General features: G+C 38.3%; 1 protein-coding gene across 5 annotated transcripts in view; it reads left to right on the forward strand.

Moving 5' to 3' along the window:
• Positions 1-27,741, forward strand: part of HisT (Histamine transporter) — a 125,024-nt gene extending 97,283 nt beyond the window's left edge. For 4 of the 5 annotated variants that reach the window (XM_071682136.1, XM_071682137.1, XM_071682138.1 and 1 more), the window contains 6 exons: positions 6,289-6,373; positions 13,362-13,473; positions 17,237-17,340; positions 17,691-17,801; positions 20,436-20,588; positions 22,272-27,741. In XM_071682136.1, coding sequence (XP_071538237.1) covers positions 6,289-6,373; positions 13,362-13,473; positions 17,237-17,340; positions 17,691-17,801; positions 20,436-20,588; positions 22,272-22,416 — 710 coding nt within the window. In that variant the 3' untranslated portion in view covers positions 22,417-27,741. The remainder of the gene's footprint in view (positions 1-6,288; positions 6,374-13,361; positions 13,474-17,236; positions 17,341-17,690; positions 17,802-20,435; positions 20,589-22,271) is intronic. The other variant, XR_011715135.1, reaches the window with a different exon arrangement.
• Positions 27,742-27,783: the final 42 nt, after the last annotated feature.

A 27,783-nucleotide genomic window follows, 5' to 3' on the forward strand; every position in this document is an offset into this window, starting at 1 on the left:
TTCCAGCACATCCATCCTCCTGCGCACAACTCTATCCATAGCCCACGCCTCGCAACCATACAACATTGTTGGAACCACTATTCCTTCAAACATACCCATTTTTGCTTTCCGAGATAATGTTCTCGACTTCCACACATTCTTCAAGGCTCCCAGAATTTTCGCCCCCTCCCCCACCCTATGATCCACTTCCGCTTCCATGGTTCCATCCGCTGCCAGATCCACTCCCAGATATCTAAAACACTTCACTTCCTCCAGTTTTTCTCCATTCAAACTCACCTCCCAATTGACTTGACCCTCAACCCTACTGTACCTAATAACCTTGCTCTTATTCACATTTACTCTTAACTTTCTTCTTTCACACACTTTACCAAACTCAGTCACCAGCTTCTGCAGTTTCTCACATGAATCAGCCACCAGCGCTGTATCATCAGCGAAGAACAACTGACTCACTTCCCAAGCTCTCTCATCCCCAACAGACTTCATACTTGCCCCTCTTTCCAAAACTCTCACATTCACCTCCCTAGCAACCCCATCCATAAACAAATTAAACAACCATGGAGACATCACACACCCCTGCCACAAACCTACATTCACTGAGAACCAATCACTTTCCTCTCTTCCTACACGTACACATGCCTTACATCCTCGATAAAAACTTTTCACTGCTTCTAACAACTTGCCTCCCACTCCATATATTCTTAATACCTTCCACACAGCATCTCTATCAACTCTATCATATGCCTTCTCCAGATCCATAAATGCTACATACAAATCCATTTGCTTTTCTAAGTATTTCTCACATACATTCTTCAAAGCAAACACCTGATCAACACATCCTCTACCACTTCTGAAACCACACTGCTCTTCCCCAATCTGATGCTCTGTACATGCCTTCACCCTCTCAATCAATACCCTCCCATATAATTTACCAGGAATACTCAACAAACTTATACCTCTGTAATTTGAGCACTCACTCTTATCCCCTTTGCCTTTGTACGATGGCACTATGCACGCATTCCGCCAATCCTCAGGCACCTCACCATGAGTCATACATACATTAAATAACCTTACCAACCAGTCAACAATACAGTCACCCCCTTTTTTAATAAATTCCACTGCAATACCATCCAAACCTGCTGCCTTGCCGGCTTTCATCATCCGCAAAGCTTTTACTACCTCTTCTCTGTTTACCAAATCATTTTCCCTAACCCTCTCACTTTGCACACCACCTTGACCAAAACACCCTATATCTGCCACTCTATCATCAAACACATTCAACAAACCTTCAAAATACTCACTCCATCTCCTTCTCACATCACCACTACTTGTTATCACCTCCCCATTTGCACCCTTCACTGAAGTTCCCATTTGCTCCCTTGTCTTACGCACTTTATTTACCTCCTTCCAGAACATCTTTTTATTCTCCCTAAAATTTAATGATACTCTCTCACCCCAACTCTCATTTGCCCTTTTTTTCACCTCTTGCACCTTTCTCTTGACCTCCTGTCTCTTTCTTTTATACATCTCCCACTCAATTGCATTTTTTCCCTGCAAAAATCGTCCAAATGCCCCTCTCTTCTTTTTCACTAATACTCTTACTTCTTCATCCCACCACTCACTACCCTTTCTAATCAACCCACCTCCCACGCTTTTCATGCCACAATCATCTTTTGCGCAATCCATCACTGATTCCCTAAATACATCCCATTCCTCCCCCACTCCCCTTACTTCCATTGTTCTCACCTTTTCCCATTCTGTACTCAGTCTCTCCTGGTACTTCCTCACACAAGTCTCCTTCCCAAGCTCACTTACTCTCACCATTCTCTTCACCCCAACATTCACTCTTCTTTTCTGAAAACCCATACAAATCTTCACCTTAGCCTCCACAAGATAATGATCAGACATCCCTCCAGTTGCACCTCTCAGCACATTAACATCCAAAAGTCTCCCTTTTGCGTGCCTGTCAATTAACACGTAATCCAATAACGCTCTCTGGCCATCTCTCCTACTTACATAAGTATACTTATGTATATCTCGCTTTTTAAACCAGGTATTCCCAATCATCAGTCCTTTTTCAGCACATAAATCTACAAGCTCTTCACCATTTCCATTTACAACACTGAACACCCCATGTATTAAAAAGCCATGGTGACGTCACACAGCCCTGCCTCACACCTACATGTATCCCAAAACTTTCACTCAACTCTCCATCCACCATTGCACACGCTTTTGCTTCTTTATAGAAGGCTTTCACACCACCCAACAGTTGTCCCCCTATACCATATATCCTTAGCACATCCCAAAAAGCATTCCACTCTGCTCTGTCATACGCTTCCTCCAGATTCTTAAAAGTTGAATACAACTTACCTTTCACTAAATACTTTTCCATTGTCATCTTCATTACAAAAATCTGATCCACACAGCCTCTACCATTCCTAAAACCCCCCTGCTCTTCACTTAATCTGCATTTAGTCACTTCCATCACTCTTTCAATGAATATTCTTGCATACACTTTTCCTGGTGTAGCCCTTTTAATGTAGTTGCTCATCACATGCGCAGATAGGTACTAATAAGTGGTAATATCAGCAAGAGAGAGAGAACTATCACTAAGAGGTGGTGATACCACAAAGATTGAAAACAGATGCTCCCAGAGAGTGCAGTATCAGCAGGAGGCAGTACTGTATGTCAAGAGGGAATGGAACCACCAAGAGAGGGAAGTATTTTACAGTGAGGACGTTATTAATGGACGACGGTACTTCCAACAGAGAGCAGTAACACTAAGAGACAGCAGTACTTTCAGCAGAAAGGACTTTAGTAAGAGCAAGAGAACTACACACATACAGTTAGATGGATATAAAGACAAAGAATGAGTGCAACAGACAAACGGATGAAGCACAATTGTTCAAGTAGGTTCAGCACACATACTGAGGCACAAGATAACAAGGGCTGATGAGATTGGTGATGTCACAGGTCTTCCACTTCAACCCTCATCCATTGCTCTCAATAAGAACATGGTTATTCCCTTGACAAACAGTGCACTGGTACAAGGTCCTGTGTCGTTCTTTTCCAACCACATGTCCTCATTGACAGTGGTTCCTTTGCTGTTAGCTGTTATGCCAGTGTCCTTAGTGTTATTGTCCCTTGCACTTGTGCCATTATTGTCTGTTTTTTCTGTGCTTTAGTTGTGTGCTTACTAGTGTCTCCTGTGCTTGTGTCTTTGCTGCCTGTACCCATAGGGCTTGTGACACTGCTGCCCACATCATCACTCTGTGAATTGTAGTAGCTTATACCCCTGCTTACCATGACCATGCTCCCTGTGCCTTATAGCTTGTGACCTTATTGCCTATATCCTCACTTTGTTTGAAGAAAGATATGAAATATTTTCATAGTATATGAATGGTGGATGAATGGAATGAAATAGCAGAAGACATAGTTAATGTAGATTACATAGAGAAACTGAAGAAGTTGTATGAGAGGAGAGAGTGTTTAAGAGATCCATGAGTGTAAAACTTCCTCCCCTTATGGTACAATTTGATAATTACACACACACACACACACACACACACACACACACACACACACACACACACACACACACACACACACACATGAATAGGAAATGGTTCATATAAACTAATCAATAGACAGTGACTTCTGGCAGTTTACAGAGGTTTAAAAGGCTACATAATGGCATAGAAAGTTCAGGAGGTGGGGCCTCATGAGTGTAGAATTCATTCTCAGTACTGTAAAAATAGTAATTTCACACTTTGCCTTAAAAAGTGAAAAGATCGTATTGAGAATAAACATAGAACAACAAAGATGGTAACTGATTGAAGAGGACTGAATTACAATGAGAGCTATCTACCATGGAGGTAAGGAGAGAGAGAAAGGGGACCTGTTAACAGCCCTCAAGTTTCAAAATCACCTGTATGATACTGACAGAAACAGTTATTTCATAGATGGAGCACTGAAATAATGAAAGGCTATGACAAAATGTGGGCAAAAATGTTAGAAAAAGATGTTAAGAAGTGCTGGTTTGGTTAGGATGGTGGATTGTTGGAATGAACTAGGTTATAAGACAGTGAGTCCTGGCATTCTATAAAGGTCTTATAGAGCACTGGATGGTGTAAAAAGTGCAGGAAGGGAAACCCCATGAACTTTGCTCATTGTGAACAAGTAGGGTATTACATGCAAATTAGTTCGTTTTAATGTAAGCAATGAAGAATCTGACTTGATTTTTTGAATGTCAGAAAAAGCAGTAGAGGAATGTTTGATCTATACTGGATCTGGGACCTTTTCTTGCACCCAGATGTTGAAAACTTGAGCTGGAAATGAAAATCTCTGGAGCTAGAAATATGATGATTTTATAGCTATAGGGCTCCACAGAAGTTATTCATGGTAGTGAAAGAAAAGCATATTTGTGGACTCTTAACTAAATAGAAATAGCCATAAGTGTGGTGATAAGGTATAACGGCATTGAGTAATAATAAGACAATAAGTGATAGTTGAGAGGGCTCAGAAAATTAGGAAAAATGTGAAAGAAAAACGTAAAGTACTTGCATAAATCAGAAGAACTGTTGAAAATCTTACATAACTTCTCTGAAATTTGCCTTACCAAACCGTCATGTTGGTTTTGCTTGATGAGTTAGAATTCACTTGGTTTTTCTTTCATACTTGTTTTGTATTTCCCACATTAAAGAGGTGGTAGGAAAAACAGATGACTTGGCTGTGGGGGAAAAAGTCCTCATACAGCTCCTTCCTCTACTCCATCTTTTGAATGTAATAGTACTGGAGGGGAGGATTTCCTGCCTCCTGCTTCCACCCCAAGATGCCTTTGCAGCATATAGATGGCATACTGGGTTGTATTTCTTATCTCCTTTCCCTTAGGATAAATGATGATTTATGCAGTTTATGTTACAAAAAGAAAATTTTGGCTGAATTTAGCTCTTAAAAGTTATAGAAAACACATCTGTTGGTATTTAGCGTTGATGAAAAATATTTTCACTTTTTCCTAAGAAGAAAAGTGGTACATCCAAAAAATATTTCATAGCTTAGCTTGGCCTACTAAGATACATTTTAATATGTTTGTTTGTTGTGAATAACAGTGTTAACTGTACCTGGAAATTTTCTGTAGAACAAGCCATGTATCAGAGCTAGGGCCATCTTAGAGGGGTGAGAAACTTTAATTCATTTGTGCAAAAAAAATCATTGCTTTGCTTATAAATGCTAATAGAAGTGAGAAGTAATAGAAGTAGGGTTGGATGGAGAAGAAAGAGGAATTACTAGCCTCAGTTTATTTTATTTTTTTTTTTTTTTTTTTGTTACAGACCTGGAATTATGGAGGAAAGATGATGGATTGATAAAAGGGATTGTGAAACAAATATGACCACTGGGACCAGTAGAGTAAAAATTTATTAGCATAGTTACATTGTGATTAATACATGTGTGTTACAAGGAGAGAGAGTTTCCACTCATGTTGCCCCATCTTTTAACCTTGTATATATGAACTATATCTCTTTATTCATGTCTTGAGCAAAGCAAGGAATACAGAGCTGAAGCAAAATCTTTTATTTACAACTACCAAAGAAATACTTTTAAAGTGGTTATATTTTGTTCTTTTTTGTAAGTAAAGATGTTTCAGAAACTAAAGAACAAAGTTTTCTTTATATTTGAATTATGGAGTAGATGAATGTGTAAATAAACAAAATATTGTACTTCTACTTTAAAGATTTATAAGGAAAAATCATGACCTGGTTCTAAGGATTATGTATAACAAGAAATGAAGGATTTGTTGGAAAAGGGTAATCTCTTGATTATTAGCAGTGCAAATTTATCTGTATATTGTTTTATCTTATTAAGGATATTCCCACTTCCATGGTGGTAGATCTGGTGCATCCAGCATCTCAACCCAGAGTACTTTTCAAATAGTATAGATAAAAATTGAAGGATTCATTGGAGAGGAGTAATTTTTTTTATTTGTAGAGTAAATTTCATCTGTATCTTTCTTTATTGGCCTTATTCCCAATTCCATAGAAGTAGACCTGGTACACTGGATCTCAGTTCAACATAATTTACAAGTACTGTTAGTTTATTGATACTTCATTATTTGATTTAAAGAACAGGTAATTTGGAGGGTAATTAATCAGTCTTTGTGGTTTCTTGGTACCCTTCTCTACTTTTCATATTTTGTCATGATTATTTTCAGGAATAATCATCATAACCCTTTTGTTGACATTCTTTGTCAAAACATGATGCAGTATCATTGTTATGATATCTTTACATTGGCAGTATTCAAGGAAAAGCCTCCAACGCCACCCAGCTCAGCTGCCCTCATCCAGGAAGATACAGGATCATACCTTCAAGGTGTTTTAAGGTAGATGTTTTCACTTTTCATTCTGTGGCCAAAATTGATTACAATAATATGAAATGATATAGTAGACTGTTACATGTCTACCTGAAGTGTTGAGATTGCATATCATACATGCTAATCGTTTGAAGTTAGAAAGTACTATGGGGACCTTGTTGGAATGTGTATCATGGAGAAACCTTGAAAAAACATTGCAAAATAAAGTAATAAGCTTGACTACAGAAAAATTCCCTAGAACTTAGGCTTTTGAAAGTAGATAAATGTATGCCTAATCAAGTATTTTAGTGTTTAACAGAAATGTTACACTTTCATTTTTAGGTGTTTCATATACCTGTGTAATTCAGGCAGTATTTTAAAGATTCTTGAAATTGGTGTCATGATAGGATAGCTGATGGCTAATGAGCCTGATAAGCAGCTTTATGATGAATGCTTCTGGCAAAGATTATACAGATAGATTAATTTATTGGATGAGAATATTTAGTGGGAGACATACTTCGGTATGACAGAATAGTGTGACTATAATGTTGGTTTTCAGATTTATATATACTGTGACAGGTAGTTTTGAAGGTTTGACCTGGGTCACTTGTATTATAAGAGGGAATTGGAACTTAGGATAAAACTACACAGATTATCAAAGGGTTTAGGCACATCCTAAGGGGATTCCTTGTATAGTGAGCAATGAACAATAACCAGGAGAATTTGAATGTGTCTTACTCCAGTTTTAACTAACTCAAATTACCTCTCCCCTCTCTATTCATTGTAGCATGCCTAATTGTGATGGGAATCCTAAACTTCCACTAGTATTTTATTCTTCTGTACTGAGTAACATGTTGAGCTATCTCTTACCTCTTAACAACACGTAACATAATTTTTTTGAATGACCTTTACAGAAAAGTTTTTGATTCATAAATGGTCTTCTCCATTTAATACACTTACTTAACAGACATTCCTGTGGTTAAATTATGATCCCTAGAAATGTGCTCTTCCACAGATTCCCCAGGTTCAGCTCTTAAATTCTCAGCTTTTAAGTATTTGATATTGCCAACATTCTGTGCATATCACTTTGAATATTTACCCAGTTGAAGCCCCTGTATTGACTGTTTCATTTGCACTATGGTTTATCTCTGCATCTGTTTAGTCCTGAAGAGTACCTTCTCACTATTTCAAGAAAGCCATTTTATATTGTTTCATTCCCCTTCATTGCATCTTCACTTTTACTTAATCCATTCAAGGATCTTTAACATGCAGCATTCCAGTTTCCGCAAGAATTTTTTATCGCTACTTATGATTTTCCCATACTCACACCTTGCAAGTTATGGAAGGGTATGGAAGGATGATTGGTATGGATGAGAATGGAATCGGAAGGTTGTCCCTGAGGATTAGTTGAAAGCTGTTATAATTGTTCCTTTCCATCTTTTTATATCCCTGATGCCTGTTCCTCTCAGGAACTCCCTCATAGGGGTGGCCACAGCAATTGTCTCCATAACTAGTGAACTCTAGTGCTACTTCTTATCTTTTACTGCCTCACCCTTATCAGGCCACTGGCATAGGGAAGTCTAGCGCAATGTTTACAGAGGCTCCTATCTAATTTTCCTACTGACAACTTCTGCATAATACTCTTGTTTAATATTCCTACCTTCTAATTCTGCCTAATACTCCATCTCTCAATGTTGCTACTTACCACTGTTTAGTGCTCCTACCATTTTGCCAAAAGGCTAGTCTAGCATATATTCAAAGGAAAAGGTGCCAGGGATGTAGGTAGCAATTATAGGGAAATAAATGTGTTAAGTATACCAGGAAAGGTTTATATAAGAGTGTTGATTGATAGAGTGATGGAAGTGACTGAATGCAGAATAAGTATAAATCAAGGGGGTTTTAGGAAAGATAGGGATGTGTGGATTAGATTTTTGTGGTAAAAATGACTGTGAAGTATCTAGCAAAAGTCAAGAAATTGCATGTAGCTTTTGTTGATCTGGAAAAAGCATATGAGGAGTCCAGTGGAATGCTTAATGAGGTTTGTTAAGGATATATGGGGTAGAAGGACATGTTTAAGAGTGGACAGAGAGTTAAGTGAAAGTTTCAGTATACATGTGGGTGTAAGGCAGGGCTGTGTGATACTGCTGTGGCTTTTTAACCTGTGTATGGGTGGAATGATGAGAGAGATGAAAGGAAAATTTGGGAAAGAGGGTCCAGAGATGGAGTGTGGCAGTGTGGTATGGTGGCTAGTGACAAGCCTGTTTGCGGATGATATTGTATTTTTTGCTGAGATTGAAGAAGAGTTTGAAGTAATATAAGGAAGTCATTCGGTAAGTACATACAGGAAGGTTTTGCTAAGATGTTATGGACACGTAGTACAGTGTCTGCAAAAATCTTTGTCCACCTCCCCATCCATTTTAGTACTTTGTCATCTGTCCTTTGGCTTTGACTACTATCTGAACATGTCTGGGCATGGAACTGGCAAGGTTCCTGAAGTATTCTTCATCCATGTGGTCTTGATCTCCTAAATGAGGTAAGGCACTGATGAGGTGTAGCAGGCTGCAGCCACTTTATTGTGTATTCTGAGCACCTAGTGCACCAAGAATTCTCTCATGTACCAACATTTTCTTGTGTTTAGACAAGAAAGGCTTTTTCCTCCTTCAGAAGGTTAGAGCCAACAATCTTGAAGCACTGTTGAAAGAATTATAGTGCCCAGAAGTGAAATTTCCAGAATGAAGTGAATCAGGAAGAATAAAGAACATCCTTCCCATAAGATAGCCTGAGGCACACTGAGGTAGGTTGCTGGTACACCTGGTCTTTGTGTCCAGGTATACAATGATTTCACCCTGAGAACGTCATATGCTTGTACCCACAATAAATCTTGGCTGTGTATCACCTTTGAAAGTATATGGGGATGGAAAATTTTTGCGTATACTACATAATTATGATAGGTAAAAGATTGATAAGGAAAACCATTACTTACATTATTGAGGCAGAGGTAGACCATGCTAGAAACAGACTTATTCAGTAAATAAGACATTAATGCTTAAAGTAAAGGTATGTTAATAAATGTTACCGGAGGTTTTGCTGTTGTGCATAGTGGAGACCATATGTAGATGCCTTTGGAAGAAAGTATAGAGGTTCAAGTTTGATACAAATACAGTGAAGGAGAAGCAAGTGTGGATGTTTTAAGTAACTATATTTTACTGAAGATGAACCTGAGTAATGTGATATTTGTTTCCCATGAAGTTCTGTGTATCTTGATTCTTTTGCTTGTGACTCTGCAGATGTTTCATTCCATATACAGTTTTTGGTTTGATATTAGGGTGACAGACATTGATTTTCATCAAATGAGGGTAAAAAAATGTTCTTTCATATTTTATTAAATTTCGTCCATTGATGTCTTGTATTCAATTGCATTTATAACTAGTAAAACATGCAAATTTCTTTCAGTACACTCTGCCTTCCAACAGTTTTTACATTCTCTTGTAATTTGATACCAATCAGAACTTTTGCAGAAAAATCTGCCTTTTGATTTGCCTTTCAGATAAGCATACCAATTGCCACTGGGTAGAGCTAGATGAATGCAGTTGTGTGAAAACAGAGGGGTTGTTGATGCAAGTTAGCCACAGGGAAAAAGAAATGGAAATGACTGAGGGGAGAAACATGCAAGAGAAAAAATTATTGCCATCAATTTTGGTTGGTCAGAGCACAGAGGCAATTTTTAATGATGCTGTGATATGTCACTGTCTTCCTCTCGCATGTCAGATTTATGTTATCAGTAGTTGGATAGCTTGAATTTATGCCAAAACCTACTGACAGAAGCTCTCAAGGAGCCCTCATATGGAAGGCTGAGGCATATGTCACTTAACCTTCATAATGGAAAATATGGAAAGGATATCAAAGCAAGAACTATTTAAAATTCTCAGAATCTGACACTAGAAAGATTTGAAAATTGATATTGTCTAGCCAACGAGGTTCTAATACATTTAGTAAGATACTAGGTTATGCATTACCTTAAGTTTCATCTGTAATCTCATGGAGAAATTTTAGATATGTCAGAGATGGCTGAGGAGGGAGAGGAGGATTGAATTTAGTTGTAGGTAAAATTTTAATAGAATTGGGAACCAAGGCTTAATTTCCCAGCAAGGTGTTCCAGGGTCAGAAAAACCTAAAATAACCTATCTTCTGAATATCTGAATCAAATTATAGACACAATCCTTCCCTCCATGTAGAGTAGAACTGGTTTGTTTAGTATTTATATTTTTTATTATACTTAGTCGCTGTCTCCCGCGTTAGCGAGGTAGCGCAAGGAAACAGACAAAAGAATGACCCAACCCACCCACATACACATGTATGTACATAAATGCCCACACACGCACATATACATACCTATACATTTAAATGTATACATACTACATATACACACACAGACATATACATATATACACATGTAGATATTCATACTTGCTGCCTTCATCCATTCCCATTGCCACCTCGCCACACATGAAATGGCACCCCTTCACCCCGCATGTGTGTGAGGTAGTCCTAGGAAAAGACAACAAAGGCCACATTCATTCACACACATTCTCTAGCTGTCATGTGTAATGCACCAAAACCACAGCTCCCTTTCCACATCCAGGTCCCACAAAACTTTCCATGGTTTACCTTAGACACCTCACATGTTCTGGTTCAATCCATTGACAGCTTGTTGACCCCAGTATACTACATCATTCCAATTCATTCTATTCCTTGCATGCCTTTCACCCTCCTGTATGTTCAGGCCTCAATCACTCAAAATCTTTTTCACTCCACCCTTCCACCTCCAATTTGGTCTCCCACTTCTCATTACCTTCACCTCTGACACATATATCCTCTTTGTCAATCTTTCCTCACTCATTCTCTCCATGTGACCAAACCATTTCAATACACCCTCTTCTGCTCTCTCAACCACACTCTTTTTATTACCACACATCTCTCTTACCCTTTCATTACTTACTCGATCAAACCACCTCACACCACATATTGTCCTTAAACATTTCATTTCCAACACATTCACCTTCCTCTGCACAACCCTATCTATAGCCCACGCCTTGCAACCATATAACATTGTTGGAACCACTATTCCTTCAAACATACCCGTTTTTGCTATACAAGATAACGTTCTTGCCTTCCACACATTTTTCAATGCTCCCAGAATCTTCACCCCCTCTCCCACCCTGTGACTCACTTCAGCTTCCATGGTTTCATCCACTGCTAAATCCACTCCCAGATATCTAAAACACTTCACTTCCTCCAGTTTTTCTCCATTCAAACTTACCTCCCAATTTACTTGTCCGTCAACCCTACTGAACCTAATAACCTTGCTCTTATTCACATATACTCTCAGCTTCCTTTCACACACTTTACCAAACTCAGTCACTAACTTCTCCAGTTTCTCACATGAATCAGCCACCAGCGCTGTATCATCAGCGAACAACAACTGACTCACTTCCCAAGCCCTCTCATCCACAATAGACTGCACACTTGCCCCTGTCTTAAAAACTCGTGCATTTACCTCCCTAACAACCCCATTCATAAAGAAATTAAACAACCATGGAGACATCACACACCCCTGCTGCAAACCGACATTCACTGTTTAGTATTAATCTTAATTCTGATGAGATAAATTAAAAGCTGCTCAGTTGAATTATTGATTAGGGTGGTTGCATTTGTTAAGATCCTATGTTAATTTGGAGCAGCAAATACCCATGTCGGATGCATAATATAACAGTGTTGCATAAATTGAAATGTTAGGAAAGCGTGCATTGTTCTGTTGAACCTTTCATCATGTCATCATCACATGAAGCTTAGAAAGGTGTGAACTAGAGTTCAGGGAAAATGAATTATATACTGGAAATCTTTGTTGTGTGACATGGTTCAGTGAAAACGGGATGTCAGAAGCTGAAAATATTATTACTGTTAATTATTAATTGCATCTTTAAAGCATATGAAGTAACGCCTTGAAGAAATCTATTGTGAAAATGTTTCTGTGAAATTTTTTTTGCATTGGTTTACCTTTGAAACTTTTCCAGAAAGTACATTAGCAAGTTTCTTAACCTTTGAAATGTTAAGAACAAGATGGCACTCTTTGTCGAACGACTCTTTCTCAGACTTTAACTCCATATTTGCATAACAACATCCTTCTTCTAATTCACTTATTTCTGATGTCATAAAATTTATTGTAGATTTATTCTCATTTTGCTGTTTGAAGTTCTGCATTCCAGTACACATCCTTCAAATAGATAAGTAGGTCACTGGAGTTTCCCCTCCTTGGAAAGATAAAAGAAAACTTCTGTGCTTTCCTTTAGCACTTTTTTGTTGTATTTATATTCCAATTCTGGGTTGAAACATGACAGTGGGTATTGGCCAAAAGAAACCTAAAGATTCCTAATTTTGAATACTTCAGGGAATCTAATCATTGCCCGATTAATTTATATATTTTGTTTTACAACATATATAAAGGTTGAAACTTTCTTGACAAAAGAATGATCCATAATATACGAAATGTGCATTGATGTATAGTACCAGTCAATAAGCTTGAAAAGATTTTTTTCACTGTTATGACGAAGTAATCATCTTCCTCTTATACTTCTCCCATTTCTTTTCATAAATTTTGGCCCTACCAGTCATGGGTCATGACACAGAACGTGAAGATTACTTTGAAAAATATGTAAAGACACAAGGATTGACTATTATGACATTCCTTTGTTTCCCACATCCTATAACTTATTATCTTGAAGAGTCAGGTCTACAAACACTTAAGGAACTCTGAATGATTTCTTTCTTTTTATTCTACTTATTTTTTTGACCCTGTATTGGCCATGATTGTGGCTTGTTTTGCCTGTGCTATGTTGATTATTATAAAAAGAAGTGTAAAGCTGCAAAAGTTTTTGTTACATGCATCTAATCTTAGAAAGTAGGGAAAACAGAGGTAATGTAAGTTTTGGTTTATGACATTATAATGTGTGTATTACAGGCTAATGAAGAACCCACGCTATGTCCTACTGTTACTTTCATATGGAATGAACGTAGGTGCCTTCTATGCTATCTCCACACTACTAAATCAAGTTGTCCTTCATCACTTCCCTGTAAGTATCATACTTCATGTTTGTCCATGTTAAGGGAGTTGTACACTCATGGGGCCCATTCTCTAGATTTCTTTCTGGTGTGCAGCTTTTGTTTCACCTACATAACATGGCAAACACTTAGGGATTGTTTTGTTTGTCATTTTCATCCATCCCTCACCTTTTCATCCATCCATTTATCATAAAGCTTTCCATTCGTCTATCCATTTGCCCTTCTGTCCATCAGTCTGTCTGTCCATCCATCATCCATCCACTTGTCCATTTGTCCATCCATATATTGTGTGTCCGTACAAGTTACACTAACCTTCAGCTGGTCCACTTGTCCATCCATATATTGTCTGTCCTTACGTTACACTTTAACCTTCAACTGGACCTTTGTTACTACTAGTAACCCCAAATCGGATACTCTTGAAACTTTATGGGAATGTTTCCATGAAGTTAAAGAACTGAATGATTTGGATTTTGTTTGGATTATGCCAGTTATTGAAAGGTTTAACCTATAACATAACATACCTCATAACAAAAACTTCATCCTTTGTCCATGAAACTTCTCAAATGTTTTATAGCATCTAAAGAATTGAATAGCATAAGAACCATAACTCTAGTTTATATTTATGCTGCTTATAAAGATGTTTAACCTGGAAATTAACTTGCCCCATAAATTTTAGAAAAGTTCATGTAGGCCATTGAGCTTAATACAGATTATTTTTGATTTTCCAAATGATATACCCACCAATTCTTATTTCGTTCCCAATAAATATACTTCATAGCAGATGACAAGTATTCCCTAGAACATCCTTGTAGTGTAAGCTTATTGTTCTATGTATTAACAACTTAAACCTGCATGTTTCATTCATCCACTGCTCTGTTACTGTTGATTATATCTTGTCTTTCACTCTTTTTGTGCTCAGTTTTCTTTTGTGTTGATTGGCTCCTCCTTTCTTCAAGAACTGTTCCTTTGTGACTTTGACAGAACCATTTAGAAACTTCAGAGATTTAATCATCATGCATAACCTTATCTCCCTATGTCTATGTTTCTTCTAATTCAAATCAATGTATGGATGGAAAGGAGGATTTAGTCTTCTGGGTAAGGAAGACAGGCTTGTTTGCCCTTATATTGAGTGCTTGGTCTCATATTCTGTACCCACAGGATGATCCCTGTTGGAAAAGAAATAAAATAACTTTTAGGGAAGTGCTAGATAATAAACTGATATTTAGAGAAGTAATGAAAGATGGTAGTTCTTTGGTTGGTCTAGTATCCATGTATGTGGGAAATGTTCTTAGACAAGTGCTCTGTGAAATAGCTGATACTTCATGTCTTTACTTGAGGTTCATACGGGAGTCTGAATTCATTATTACTTTCTTTTAGTACTCATTAACTCCTTAATAATGTTCATACAGTCTAAGCTCTCTTGTTGTCTTGAGTCACATGCACTGCCCACCTACTCAAGGTTCAGCCTGTCACAGTGCTTACCCATTTGTATAACTTATGCTGTACAGTGCATTTTAATTAAGGTAAGAATACTTTTTTGGATTTTTTTCTTTATGAATATTTATGGAGACTAAATGAGTCTCCATGAAATAGTGGGTTAAAAAGAAACCCTGATACTCTACTTATATTTTATTATAGTTGATTGTCAATTCCTGCATCAGCAAGGTAGCGCCAAGAAGAAGACAAAGATTGGGCCATCCACTCATATACACATTTGTACACATAAATGCCCATACACGCACATATACATACATATACATATACACATATACATACATATACGTACAAATACACAGACATATACATGTATACATGTACCTATTCATACTTGCTAGCCCTCATCTATTCCTGGCACTACCCTACCCCACAGGAAACAGCATCACTACCCCATGCTTCAGCAAGGTAGTGCCAGGAAAACAGATGGAAAAAGGCCACATTCGTTCACATTGTCTCTAGCTGTTATATGAAATGCACCAAAACCACAGCTCCCTATTCACATCCAGGCCCGTCATACCTTTCCATGGTTTACCCCAGATGTTTCACATGCTCTGGTTCAGTCCATTGAGAGCATGTCAACCCCAGTATACCACATTGTTCCAATTCACTCTGTTCCTTGCCCGTCTCTCACTCCATTGTATGTTCAGGCCCTGATTGCTCAAAATCTTTTTCTCTCCATCCTTCCACCTCCAATTTGGTCTCTTGCTTCTCCTTGTTCCCTCCACCTCTGACACACATATCCTCTTTGTCAACCTTTCCTCACTCATCCTCTCCATATGTCCAAATAATTTCAACACCCTCTTCTGCTCTCTCAACTGCACTTTTTTATTACCATACATTTCTCTTAATCAAAACACCTCACATTATACATTTTCCTCAAACATTACATTTTTAACACATCCACCCTCCTCTGTACATCCCTATCTATAACCAATGCCTCGCAACCATATGATGTTGTTGGAACTATTATTCTTTCAAACTTACCCATTTTTACTCTCCAAGTTAATATTCTCATCTTTCACACATTCTTCATTGCTCCTAGAACGTTCGCCCCCTCCCCCACCCTGTGACTCACTTCCACTTCCATGGTTCCATTCGGTGCTAAGTCCACTCCCAGATTTCTAAAACTCTTCACTTCCTCTGATTTTTCTCCATTCAAACTTACCTCCCAGTTAACTTGTCCCTCAACCCTAATGAACCTAATAACCTTGCTCTGTATTCACATTTACTCTCAACTTTCTCCTTTCTCACACTTTTCCAAACTCAGTCACCCACTTCTTTCCAAACTCAGTCACCCACTTCTGCAGTTTCTCACTCGAATTAGCCACCAGAGCTGTATCATCGGCAAACAACAACTGACTTACTTCCCAGGCCCTGTTATCCCCAACAGACTGCATACTCGACCCTCTCTCCAAAACTCTTGCATTCACTTCCCTAACAACCCCATTCATAATCAACTTAAACAACCATGGGGACATCACATGCCCCTCCTGTAGACCAACCTTCTCTGGCAACCAATCACTCCTCTCTTCTTATTCGCACACATGCCTTACATCCTTGGTAAAAACTTTTCACGGCTTCTAGCAGCATACCTCCCATACTGTATATTCTTAAGACCTTCCCCAAAGCATCTCTGTCAATCCTTTACCACTTCTGAAACCACATTGCTCTTCCCCAATCTGATGCTCTATACATGCCTTCACCCTCTCAATCAGTACCAGGAATACTCAACAAACTTATGCCTCTGTAGTTTGAACACTTACCTTTATCCCCTTTGCCTTTCTTAATAAATTCTACTGCAATACCATCCAAACCTGCCACCTTGCTTGATTTCATCTTCCACAAAGCTTTCACTACCTCTTCACTCCCAACCAAACCACTCCACCACTGTACTTATGTGTAGAATTGATTATATAGCGATAAATTTAGCATTTATCTATGGGGTTAGGGGAGAAAGAATACTTCCCACATATTCCCTGTGTGTCATAGAAGGCAACTGAAAGGGGTGGTAGTGGGATGCTGGAAATCCTCCCATCCAATTTTTACTTTTGTAAAAGAAGGAACAGAGAAGGGGACCAAGTGAGGATTTTCCTTATAAGGCTCAGGCCTTTGTTCTTGATGCTACCTAGGTAATGTGGGAAATGGCAAATTTGTAAGAAAGAAAATAACCTTATAAGTGTGTCTTTAAACATGATAATTCACTTAGGTGAAATTTTGAAGTGGTTTGTTCAGTGTTGGAATGAGGAATATGAATTATAACCTAGAAGCATCTTGTAGGATCAGACAGAAAATGCTGGACGTATTGGATTGTTGATTGTCCTAGCTGGGATGTTGGGCTCTGTTGTATGTGGCTTCATCTTGGACAGGACTGCTAAATTTAAGTAAGTGAAAGATCAGTTTTTATTAGATTATATTTTAGTAAAGGAAATGTAAAGTAGAATGGTTGGCAAAATATCCATGTGATATGTAGAAATGAAAGTACATATATGATTTTCAGTAGTTTATTAACCCCTAGAAATACAACATATGGGAATGCTTTGTGTAGCTTAATGGAGTATACAAACTTACCATCAGCATGAATCATTGTAAGTTTTGCTGAAAATTATTATTGCACTGGTAGAAAAGTTGTATCTTGAGATTATCAGAAAGTATTTACTTGATGATTTTAATGTGAAACAAAAAACAAAAGTTTTATAGTATGTTTGTGTGTAATGTCATGTTAAATTTACAGACTTGTGACTTTGGTGGTATATGCTTCGTCAATGGTATTTATGCTTGGGTACACCTTCATATTTAATTTGGAAACTCTCTGGATGGTGTTTGTCATGGCTGGAGTTCTAGGGTGAGTCAGTGATATGTGTCTTTCTTATCAATTTTGGGAATTTTTTGTAACACAGTAGTCATTGAATGATAGATGATAATTAAGTCAATTGTTTCACTGCACATCATCATGTTTTTGCATATGTTTTTTTAATTTTCAGTTATGTCACTTATTCATCGTATTTGACTTTCATGATTTTCAGATATATACATTATTCTGTTTTACATACAGTACATGTTATGTGTTCACTGTGCTATTACATGAACCATCTACATGTATGCATGCCCTCTTGTTTTAGAAAATATCAGTCTTATATCATGTATATCACAGTCATGATCACTTTCTGATGATGATCACTTATACATAACATTTTCTTTACATAATTCACTGATATCTACATTATTCACAGTCTTATATACAGTATCGTTTATTTGCTGCCCAGTGAACTGAATTAACAGCTGTATATATGGTATTGTTTATTCACTGCCATCTACATATAAACTTATCCTTTCTTAGAATATTCCACCCTTATTTCTTCTGCAACACCATCAGGATCACTTTCCTATGATGATAGAAATCACATTCAACATCCACTGAATTAATGTCATTATCATTAGTACTTTCGGCACTGTTACTTATTTGCTTGGTCAAGAGCATATACATCTGCAGAAAGTAGCAAGCACAGATGTTTAGAAGAGATGCAGCCGCCATACCTTCCTTCTCTGTGCTATATGGGTAACTGACATAGAAGTATTATTGCATACCAAAACAGTGTACTTTCAAATTTGAAGGAGGGTGAGAAAAGGCAACCTTCCCATGCATAGTTGCGGTTGCCCTGCTGAGCATGTCCAAGTATGGTTGCAGATCGTATTGGAGTAAAACCAGCAGAGAAAGGAGTATGCACCTTGAGAAGCATTAAGATTTTTTGGAGAAGGCATGATTTCCATTTTTAAGCTTGTCTATGGATTGGATGATTTCTGCAAAGAACACTTTTTGGAGATATGGAGGAATAAATCAACTAAAAGGCATAATTTGAGGTAAAGAAAGGTAAGAATCAGAAAAGATGTGAGGCGGTACATCTTATAGGTGTAGAATAGTGGATAAGTGGAACAAGCCAAGTGATGAGGAAGTGAATAGAGAAAACATATTTGAGTTGATAAGACCTTTAGGCAGTAACCAGATAATGTCCAGATATTAGCAGTCTCCCTTAATTGTCACTTCTATTCTTTTTGCACCATCCAGCAAGATAAGATTGGCTGAGAGCAGCTGCTTCTTGGCTAGAGGGCAGCAACTGGCCAGTTCACATACTTTTCTCAGTTAAACTCTGACCTCATTATCTTGAAGCAGTATGTCATTCATGTGTATTTTGAGGGGAAGAATCATGAGTTTACAATAGTTTGATTTCTTTCTCATTTATAACCTCCAGTGACAATGCAATTTTGCTATGAAAAAAATCTCACTTGCTACAGAATTAGATTATGGGAAAATAAGAGAAAAAAAGTGAGTGTACTAATGTTAACAAAAGCTTGAAATCTCAGGATATCAAATTTTTTTTATAATAAATGCTAGAAAAAGCATCAAAAACTTATCTTAAATGCTAAACCTGACACAATTGAAAAAGACAGACTTGTTGAAAGTAAACCAAGTGGCTAAATCCGTATAGTCAGCAACACAGAAGCCCATTTGAGTCTCCACAGCTGCATAGTGCCATCCTTTAAAATGTCTGGTAAGTTTAGGATTCTTGATTTCTTTTATTATGTAGTGTTTCCAAATTTCCATGTCACAATTCCTTGATTTTAGATTTTTTCCATGTATTTAGAAATTTCAGGAAATCAGACTAGCATTAGCAGTAATGAATCAAAATAATTGGGCTTTCTTTGTAACACTCTGGTTATGGAGAATCTTTTGCCATAGCCACCTCCTTGAGGGAGTTCCTAAAGGAAGCAGGCATCAGGGAAATAGATAGATAAATAGACTTTGTAACTGTTCTTTTCATTTGTTATGTATTTGTAAGCAAATTTTTCTTTATGATTTTATTTTGTTTATATTTTTTGACTTATGGAGAGAATGAGTTAGGAAAGGTTGACGAAGAGGATATACATGTCAGAAGTGGAGGAAACAAGGTGAATGGGGAGACCAAATTGGAGATGGAAGGATAGAGTGAAAAAAATTTTGAGTGATTGGGGCATGAATATGCAGAAGGGTTAAAGACATGCTTGGGATAGGGTGAATTGGAATGGGCAGAGTGAATTTGAACGATGTGGTATATAGGGGTTGACATGCTGTCAGTGTGATGCATCCAAGGTGAATGATGGAGAGGTATGTTGAGCCTGGTTGTAGTTAGGGAGCTGTGATTTTGATGCATTATATATAACTGCAAGAGAATGGATATGAGTGGATGTGTGCCCTTCTTTGTCTGTTCCTTGCACTGCCTCACTAACATGGGAAGTGGCAATCAAGTATGAAAGAATAATAGATGTATTTTCATTGTACAGGAATGTTGAGATTTGATTGTGGCATTCTTTCATTGATTTAACTAAAACTTTTAAGACTCCTGATTGTAATTAGGCAGTTTTGACTTGTTGAATTGGCATCATATTTCCAAATGCTTCAACCACTGTATATCTAGAGGCATATAAAGCTTTTATTTTGCAGGTTCTTCATGACAGGCTACCTACCAGTGGGTTTTGAGTTTGCTGCAGAATTAACATACCCTGAGGCTGAGGGCACTAGTTCTGGCCTGCTCAATGCTTCAGCCCAATTCTTCGGGATATTTTGTACCATGGCTGATGGTCAGCTACTCAGGAGGTAGGGTCCAGTATGTGGTTTAATTATAGTTAGATGGACTACTGAAGTTCTTTTTATTTAGATATGCAAAGTACCAGACCCAGATCTATCAGATATTTATTTTATATTACAATAGGAAGCAGAGTTAAAGAAATGGATTTTGAGTCAGCTTGTGTTGGATGATCCTTTTTATCTAAGATTGTTTTTTGACATTATTTATCATCTGAAATTTGGATGAATTTTTTTATTCCCTTTGGGAATAAGTTTTTGTGTTATGATTGGTCATTTACAGTGGGTTACTGTGGCATCTTTGGACTTGAGAGAATGAAGGCTGAAGTCTGAGAAAGCTTGTTCTAAGTACTCTGTAAATTAAAACCAGTTTGATTTACTGTAAATGATACATACAGGTTTTCTTTTAGGTGGTTGTGAATTTTTATGACAAGATGATGTGAGATGATGATGATAAGCTGGTCATGTACTAGAGATAATGAATGGTCCTTCAGTTGTAGTATTTTAACTGTTAAAGCAGGTATGCCTGATGTACAGTCAGGATATGCGAGATAGTCAGTAGGTATGAGAGGCAGTTTTGTAGGAAAGGTATGGCTGTTGATGATGGGAAGATCAACTGTTTTTATAGTTATTTAAATCCAGATAGTTCACAAAAGTTTAAAAAGTTGTACGACAGTAAAGTTTGAGAGATGGGACCTTACATTTGTAAAACTTCCTCCCCGGGCTGTACAAATACATTAGAATAGGTAATTGCGATAAACATAGACATACACAATGGTGCTAATGTAGTGGCACAAGCAGGAGCAGAGACATTTACACACATACACACCCATACTTTTGTGAAAATACACATATGCACACATACACTCACAGCATGTATGCCAAGTGTGCATAGGTGGTGGTGGGCACTTTAGGCAGATTGCAGTCATTTGATAATTTTAGTGTCTGTTTATGTGAGTGATTTTGTTTATTGAAGTACAATAGAGAGTCTTGTAAGCCTCCTCAAGTACCACATCCTGCTGATCGCTATACGTAGCAGAGAAATTTCATTGTCAAAGACTCCAGCCTCCTTTCTTGGCACCTGCAATATAGTATCCCTTCACTGCTTTCCCAGTGACCTCTCCCCAGGCTCTCACTCTCTCCAACCAACTCCCCATCACTTGCTTGCTTTTCCCCCCTCCTTGCAATGCATTTTGATACAATAAAATAAGCTCATAGTTGTGTCTAATAATCTCTGCTAATACTTTTTCTGAATGTAGTCTAGATTCCTTTTTCAGTTTTCATATTCTTTGAATCTACTAATAAAGATTGCTCTCTTTGATTCATGTCAATGTTTATGTTTAGGTCCATCTTTTCTCTTCATCTCCCCACCTGTTTATGGAAGTACATATTTGATACCAGAATTGTCAGGTGGGTGTCCGTTACCACTAAACCTCCTCCCCAAAATTGATGCATGACAATATTTTATTTCTTTTCAAAGAGTGTTTTGAAATATAGTGTGAATCATGGTAGCAGAGAATGATGGTAGTTGTCAGTTTCTAGATTTCTCCCAGTTGAATTTCATATTATTTCTATTCTCAGACAGAGTATAGTATGTAGTGAATGTATGATGAAACTGAACGCCCTGTGGGAAGAGAAGTATACAATATACTATCCAACAGTTTTTATTTCTTCTGATGTTTTCTCCCTTAACAGTTATGGAGATGTGGCGGCAAACTTGCTGCTGGTGTTAGTACTATTTGTTGGATGTATCATGACTGCTTCTATTCGTGAGGACCTTCGGAGGCAGGCAGCCCAGAAGACAAGTGCTCCGGTAGAAGATGATGGCCCTCAAGTCTGAATTTTCATTTGTATATGACTTCTATATGTATACCATTACCAGTCGTCCTTTGGTATGGGCATTATATGATTTTATATCATTTTATTCAGTGAATGAGTATAAGATTAACAATTATTACTATGAAAAAAGTTTACATATGTCAGATATAATGTATAACACTAAAACATTTGAATCATGAATCATTCAATTGTGTGCTTCATGATGCTTTAAAGGTGTAAACATATCATTAGTAAATTACTCTTGAGGCAGCTACTTTTGTAAAAACTCTTATACTGGACTTCACCTGCATACGATTTGCACCTCAAATGGAAAGTCACCTTCAGTGGTGTTGTATTATCATCAGTGAATGAAAAGGATTATAATCTCATCAAGAAATTCTTGCTCCAAAGATGTCCATCATTTCCCTGCTACTGAATGTAGTGCAGCCTTGAAGCCACAGGAACTCAGTAAAAGAAGTCATGGGGTATATTTTATTTCCTCTCTTTTTCATACACCCCTATATCTTTTGCCTTAGTAAGGTATTGAAAGAAACAGACAGACCATCTCTTTACCTGTATAGACTCACTTTCCCACCTTTCATGCACAGTGCACCAAGACCAGAGCCCATCATCCACACCTCAGATCATTCATCATTCCATGCTTCACTTTTTTGTTGTACAACCCAGGACTCCTTTTATGGTACTCCTGTAGCTTTAAAGATTGCACTTTATGCAGAATTAGGGAAATAATGGAATTTTTGGAATTAGAAGGTCCTCAGCAAGACTGTATTCTTTTTGTCCTTTGACTAAGCTACAGCCTTGCTAAAGGTGAATTCTTACTAGCATTGTAACTATGTACAGGGAGGGTCCAGTATCAGTTAGTGAGCTGTCTATCTGTCATTCAGTTATATAACCCCAGAACCCCTTTTACAGGGCTCCTGCATCTTCAAGGTGATGCTGCAATAAATAGCAAGAAAATAGTGCATTCATCTGGAGCTTGAAATTCCTGTGAGATTGCACTACATTTAATCCATTGACGATGATACAACATTACCAAAGGTGACTTTTCACTCATGAAGTAACCATGCAGGTGAAGGTTGGCCACACATATCTATCTCTCTCTTTTCTTTTTTTTTAATACATGCTCACCATTTCCTGCATGAGCAAGGTAGCATCAAGAGCAGATGACAGAGTCTTAGAGGGAAAATCTATCTATCTATATATCTTTTTTATTTTTTTCATAATTGATTACCATTTCCTGCATTAGCAAGGTAGTGCCAACCACAGACAAAGAAAGGCTGCATCCATTCACATCTATTCTCTAGCTGTCATGTGCAATGCACTGAAACCACAGCCCCATATCCATAACCAGGCTTCACAAACTTTTCCATGGATTCCCCAACCACATCATATTGAACTTTAACATTTCATTTCCAGCATGTTTACATTCCTCTGCACATCTTCTATAGGCCATGCCTCACATCAGTACAACATCATTGGGACTACAATACTTACCCATTTTTGCCCTTCCAATGACAGTCTCTCTTTCCATACATTCTTCAGTGCTCCCTGAACTTTTGCCCCCTCACCCACCATGTGACTCACTTCCACTTCAATAGTTCTGTTTGTTGCCATATCCACTCTCAGGTTTGCAAAACACCTCACTTACTCTAGTCTTTTTCCATTCAAACTCAAACCTCCAACTAACCTGTTTCTCATCCCTGCTTAACCTAATAACTATGTTTTTTTTTCAACTATGTTCTTTTTCCTTTCACTGTACTACCAGTATTACCTGCCTGAGTATCAGGAGGGTTTGTGACATCTGCTTAGTGAGCCAGCACTTTAGCAGTCCTCATGTTGCACCCCTCTGACCCAGGTAGCTGTCTTCTCTTTCCGCTTCTCTTAAACATGTGGACTACTGACATTCTGACGTACAGTCCCTCCTTGTCATATATAACACTTGACAACACTTAACTCACACAGCTCATTCTTTGTAACTGTAGATTTTCCTGTGGTGAACACTATTCGTTAGCCCTGCCTTTTGGCAAAATGGTAGGAGCAGTAGATAGAAGTAGTAGTGTAGTCATCAGGAACAATAGGTATGAGTCTGCATACACTGCACTAGCCTTGCCCTCTACCAGTGGCCTGTGAAGGTTAAGGCACTGAAGGCTAAGAAGTGATACTGGAGTTCTTTAGTTATGGAGACTTGCATGGCTGCCTCTTTAAGGGAATTCCAGTTGAAACAGGCATCAGAGATAAAGATAAATAGATAGACATCTGCAGTTTCTCTTTTGAGTCTGCCACCAGTGTTGTATCATCATCAAACAACAACTGACTCACTTCCCAGACCATCTCATCCCTTGTAGACTGCATACTCATCCCCTTACTCTAAGAATATATATTATCATTATATTATTATTATACTTGGTCGCTGTTTCCCGCATCAGTGAGGTAGCATTAGGAAACAGACGAAGAAAGACTCATCCACTCATATACACACGTATATACATACATGAACATGCACATAGATATCTTTCATACTATTCGCCATTTCCCGCATTAGTGAGATAGCGTTAAGAACAGAGGATGAAGACTGGGCCTTTGAGGGAATATCCTCACCTGGCCCCCTTCTCTGTTCCTTCTTTTGGAAAATTAAAAAAAAAAAAAAAGTGAGAGGGGAGGATTTCCAGCCCCCCGCTCCCTTCCCTTTTAGTCACCTTCTACAACACGCAGGGAATACGTGGGAAGTATTCTGTCTCCCCTATCCCCAGGGATATATATATATATATATATATATATATATATATATATATATATATATATATATAATAAGAGCAAGGTTATTAGGTACAGTAGGGTTGAGGGTCAATTCAATTGGGAGGTGAGTTTGAATGGAGAAAAACTGGAGGAAGTGAAGTGTTTTAGATATCTGGGAGTGGATCTGGCAGCGGATGGAACCATGGAAGCGGAAGTGGATCATAGGGTGGGGGAGGGGGCGAAAATTCTGGGAGCCTTGAAGAATGTGTGGAAGTCGAGAACATTATCTCGGAAAGCAAAAATGGGTATGTTTGAAGGAATAGTGGTTCCAACAATGTTGTATGGTTGCGAGGCGTGGACTATGGATAGAGTTGTGCGCAGGAGGATGGATGTGCTGGAAATGAGATGTTTGAGGACAATGTGTGGTGTGAGGTGGTTTGATCGAGTAAGTAACGTAAGGGTAAGAGAGATGTGTGGAAATAAAAAGAGCGTGGTTGAGAGAGCAGAAGAGGGTGTTTTGAAATGGTTTGGTCACATGGAGAGAATGAGTGAGGAAAGATTGACCAAGAGGATATATGTGTCGGAGGTGGAAGGAACGAGGAGAAGAGGGAGACCAAATTGGAGGTGGAAAGATGGAGTGAAAAAGATTTTGTGTGATCGGGGCCTGAACATGCAGGAGGGTGAAAGGAGGGCAAAGAATAGAGTGAATTGGAGCGATGTGGTATACCGGGGTTGACGTGCTGTCAGTGGATTGAATCAAGGCATGTGTATGGGGGTGGGTTGGGCCATTTCTTTCGTCTGTTTCCTTGTGCTACCTCGCAAACGTGGGAGACAGCGACAAAGCAAAAAAAATATATATATATATATATATATATATATATATATATATATATATATATATATATATATGTATATATATATATATTCCCTGCGTGTCGTAGAAGGTGACTAAATGGAGAGGGAGGGGGGGGCTGGAAATCCTCCCCTCTCACTTTTTTTTTTTTTTTAATTTTCCAAAAGAAGGAACAGAGAAGGGGGCCAGGTGGGGATGTTCCCTCAGAGGCCCGGTCCTCTGTTCTTAATGCTACCTTGCTGATGCGGGAAATGGCGAATAGTTTGAAAGAAAGAAAAATATATATATATATGAAGTACCAGGAGAGACTGAGTACAGAATGGAAAAAGGTGAGAACAATGGAAGTAAGGGGAGTGGGGGAGGAATGGGATGTATTTAGGGAATCAGTGATGGATTGCGCAAAAGATGCTTGTGGCATGAGAAGAGTGGGAGGTGGGTTGATTAGAAAGGGTAGTGAGTGGTGGGATGAAGAAGTAAGATTATTAGTGAAAGAGAAGAGAGAGGCATTTGGACAATTTTTGCAGGGAAAAAATGCAATTGAGTGGGAGAGGTATAAAAGAAAGAGTCAGGAGGTCAAGAGAAAGGTGCAAGAGGTGAAAAAGAGGGCAAATGAGAGTTGGGGTGAGAGAGTATCATTAAATTTTAGGGAGAATAAAAAGATGTTCTGGAAGGAGGTAAATAAAGTGCGTAAGACAAGGAAGCAAATGGGAACTTCAGTGAAGAGCGCTAATGGGAGGTGATAACAAGTAGTGGTGATGTGAGAAGGAGATGGAGTGAGTATTTTGAAGGTTTGTTGAATGTGCTTGATGATAGAATGGCAGATATAGGGTGTTTTGGTCGAGGTGGTGTGCAAAGTGAGAGGGTGAGGGAAAATGATTTGGTAAACAGAGAAGAGGTAGTAAAAGCTTTGCGGAAGATGAAAGCCAGCTAGGCAGCAGGTTTGGATGGTATTGCAGTGGAATCTATTAAAAAAGGGGGTGACTGTATTGTTGACTGGTTGGTAAGGTTATTTAATGTATGTATGACTCATGGTGAGGTGCCTGAGGATTGGCGGAATGCGTGCATAGTGCCATTGTACAAAGGCAAAGGGGATAAGAGTGAGTGCTCAAATTACAGAGGTATAAGTTTGTTGAGTATTCCTGGTAAATTATATGGGAGGGTATTGATTGAGAGGGTGAAGGCATGTACAGAGCATCATATTGGGGAAGAGCAGTGTGGTTTTAGAAGTGGTAGAGGATGTGTGGATCAGGTGTTTGCTTTGAAGAATGTATGTGAGAAATACTTAGAAAAGCAAATGGATTTGTATGTAGCATTTATGGATCTGGAGAAGGCATATGATAGAGTTGATAGAGATGCTCTGTGGAAGGTATTAAGAATATATGGTGTGGGAGGCAAGTTGTTAGAAGCAGTGAAAAGTTTTTATCGAGGATGTAAGGCATGTGTACGTGTAGGAAGAGAGGAAAGTGATTGGTTCTCAGTGAATGTAGGTTTGCGGCAGGGGTGTGTGATGTCTCCATGGTTGTTTAATTTGTTTATGGATGGGGTTGTTGGGGAGGTGAATGCAAGAGTTTTGGAAAGAGGGGCAAGTATGAAGTCTGTTGTGGATGAGAGAGCTTGGGAAGTGAGTCAGTTGTTGTTCGCTGATGATACAGCGCTGGTGGCTGATTCATGTGAGAAACTGCAGAAGCTGGTGACTGAGTTTGGTAAAGTGTGTGAAAGAAGAAAGTTAAGAGTAAATGTGAATAAGAGGAAGGTAATTAGGTACAGTAGGGTTGAGGG

Source organism: Panulirus ornatus, chromosome 34 (genome assembly GCF_036320965.1).
Source record: "Panulirus ornatus isolate Po-2019 chromosome 34, ASM3632096v1, whole genome shotgun sequence".
Classification (NCBI taxonomy): domain Eukaryota; kingdom Metazoa; phylum Arthropoda; class Malacostraca; order Decapoda; family Palinuridae; genus Panulirus; species Panulirus ornatus.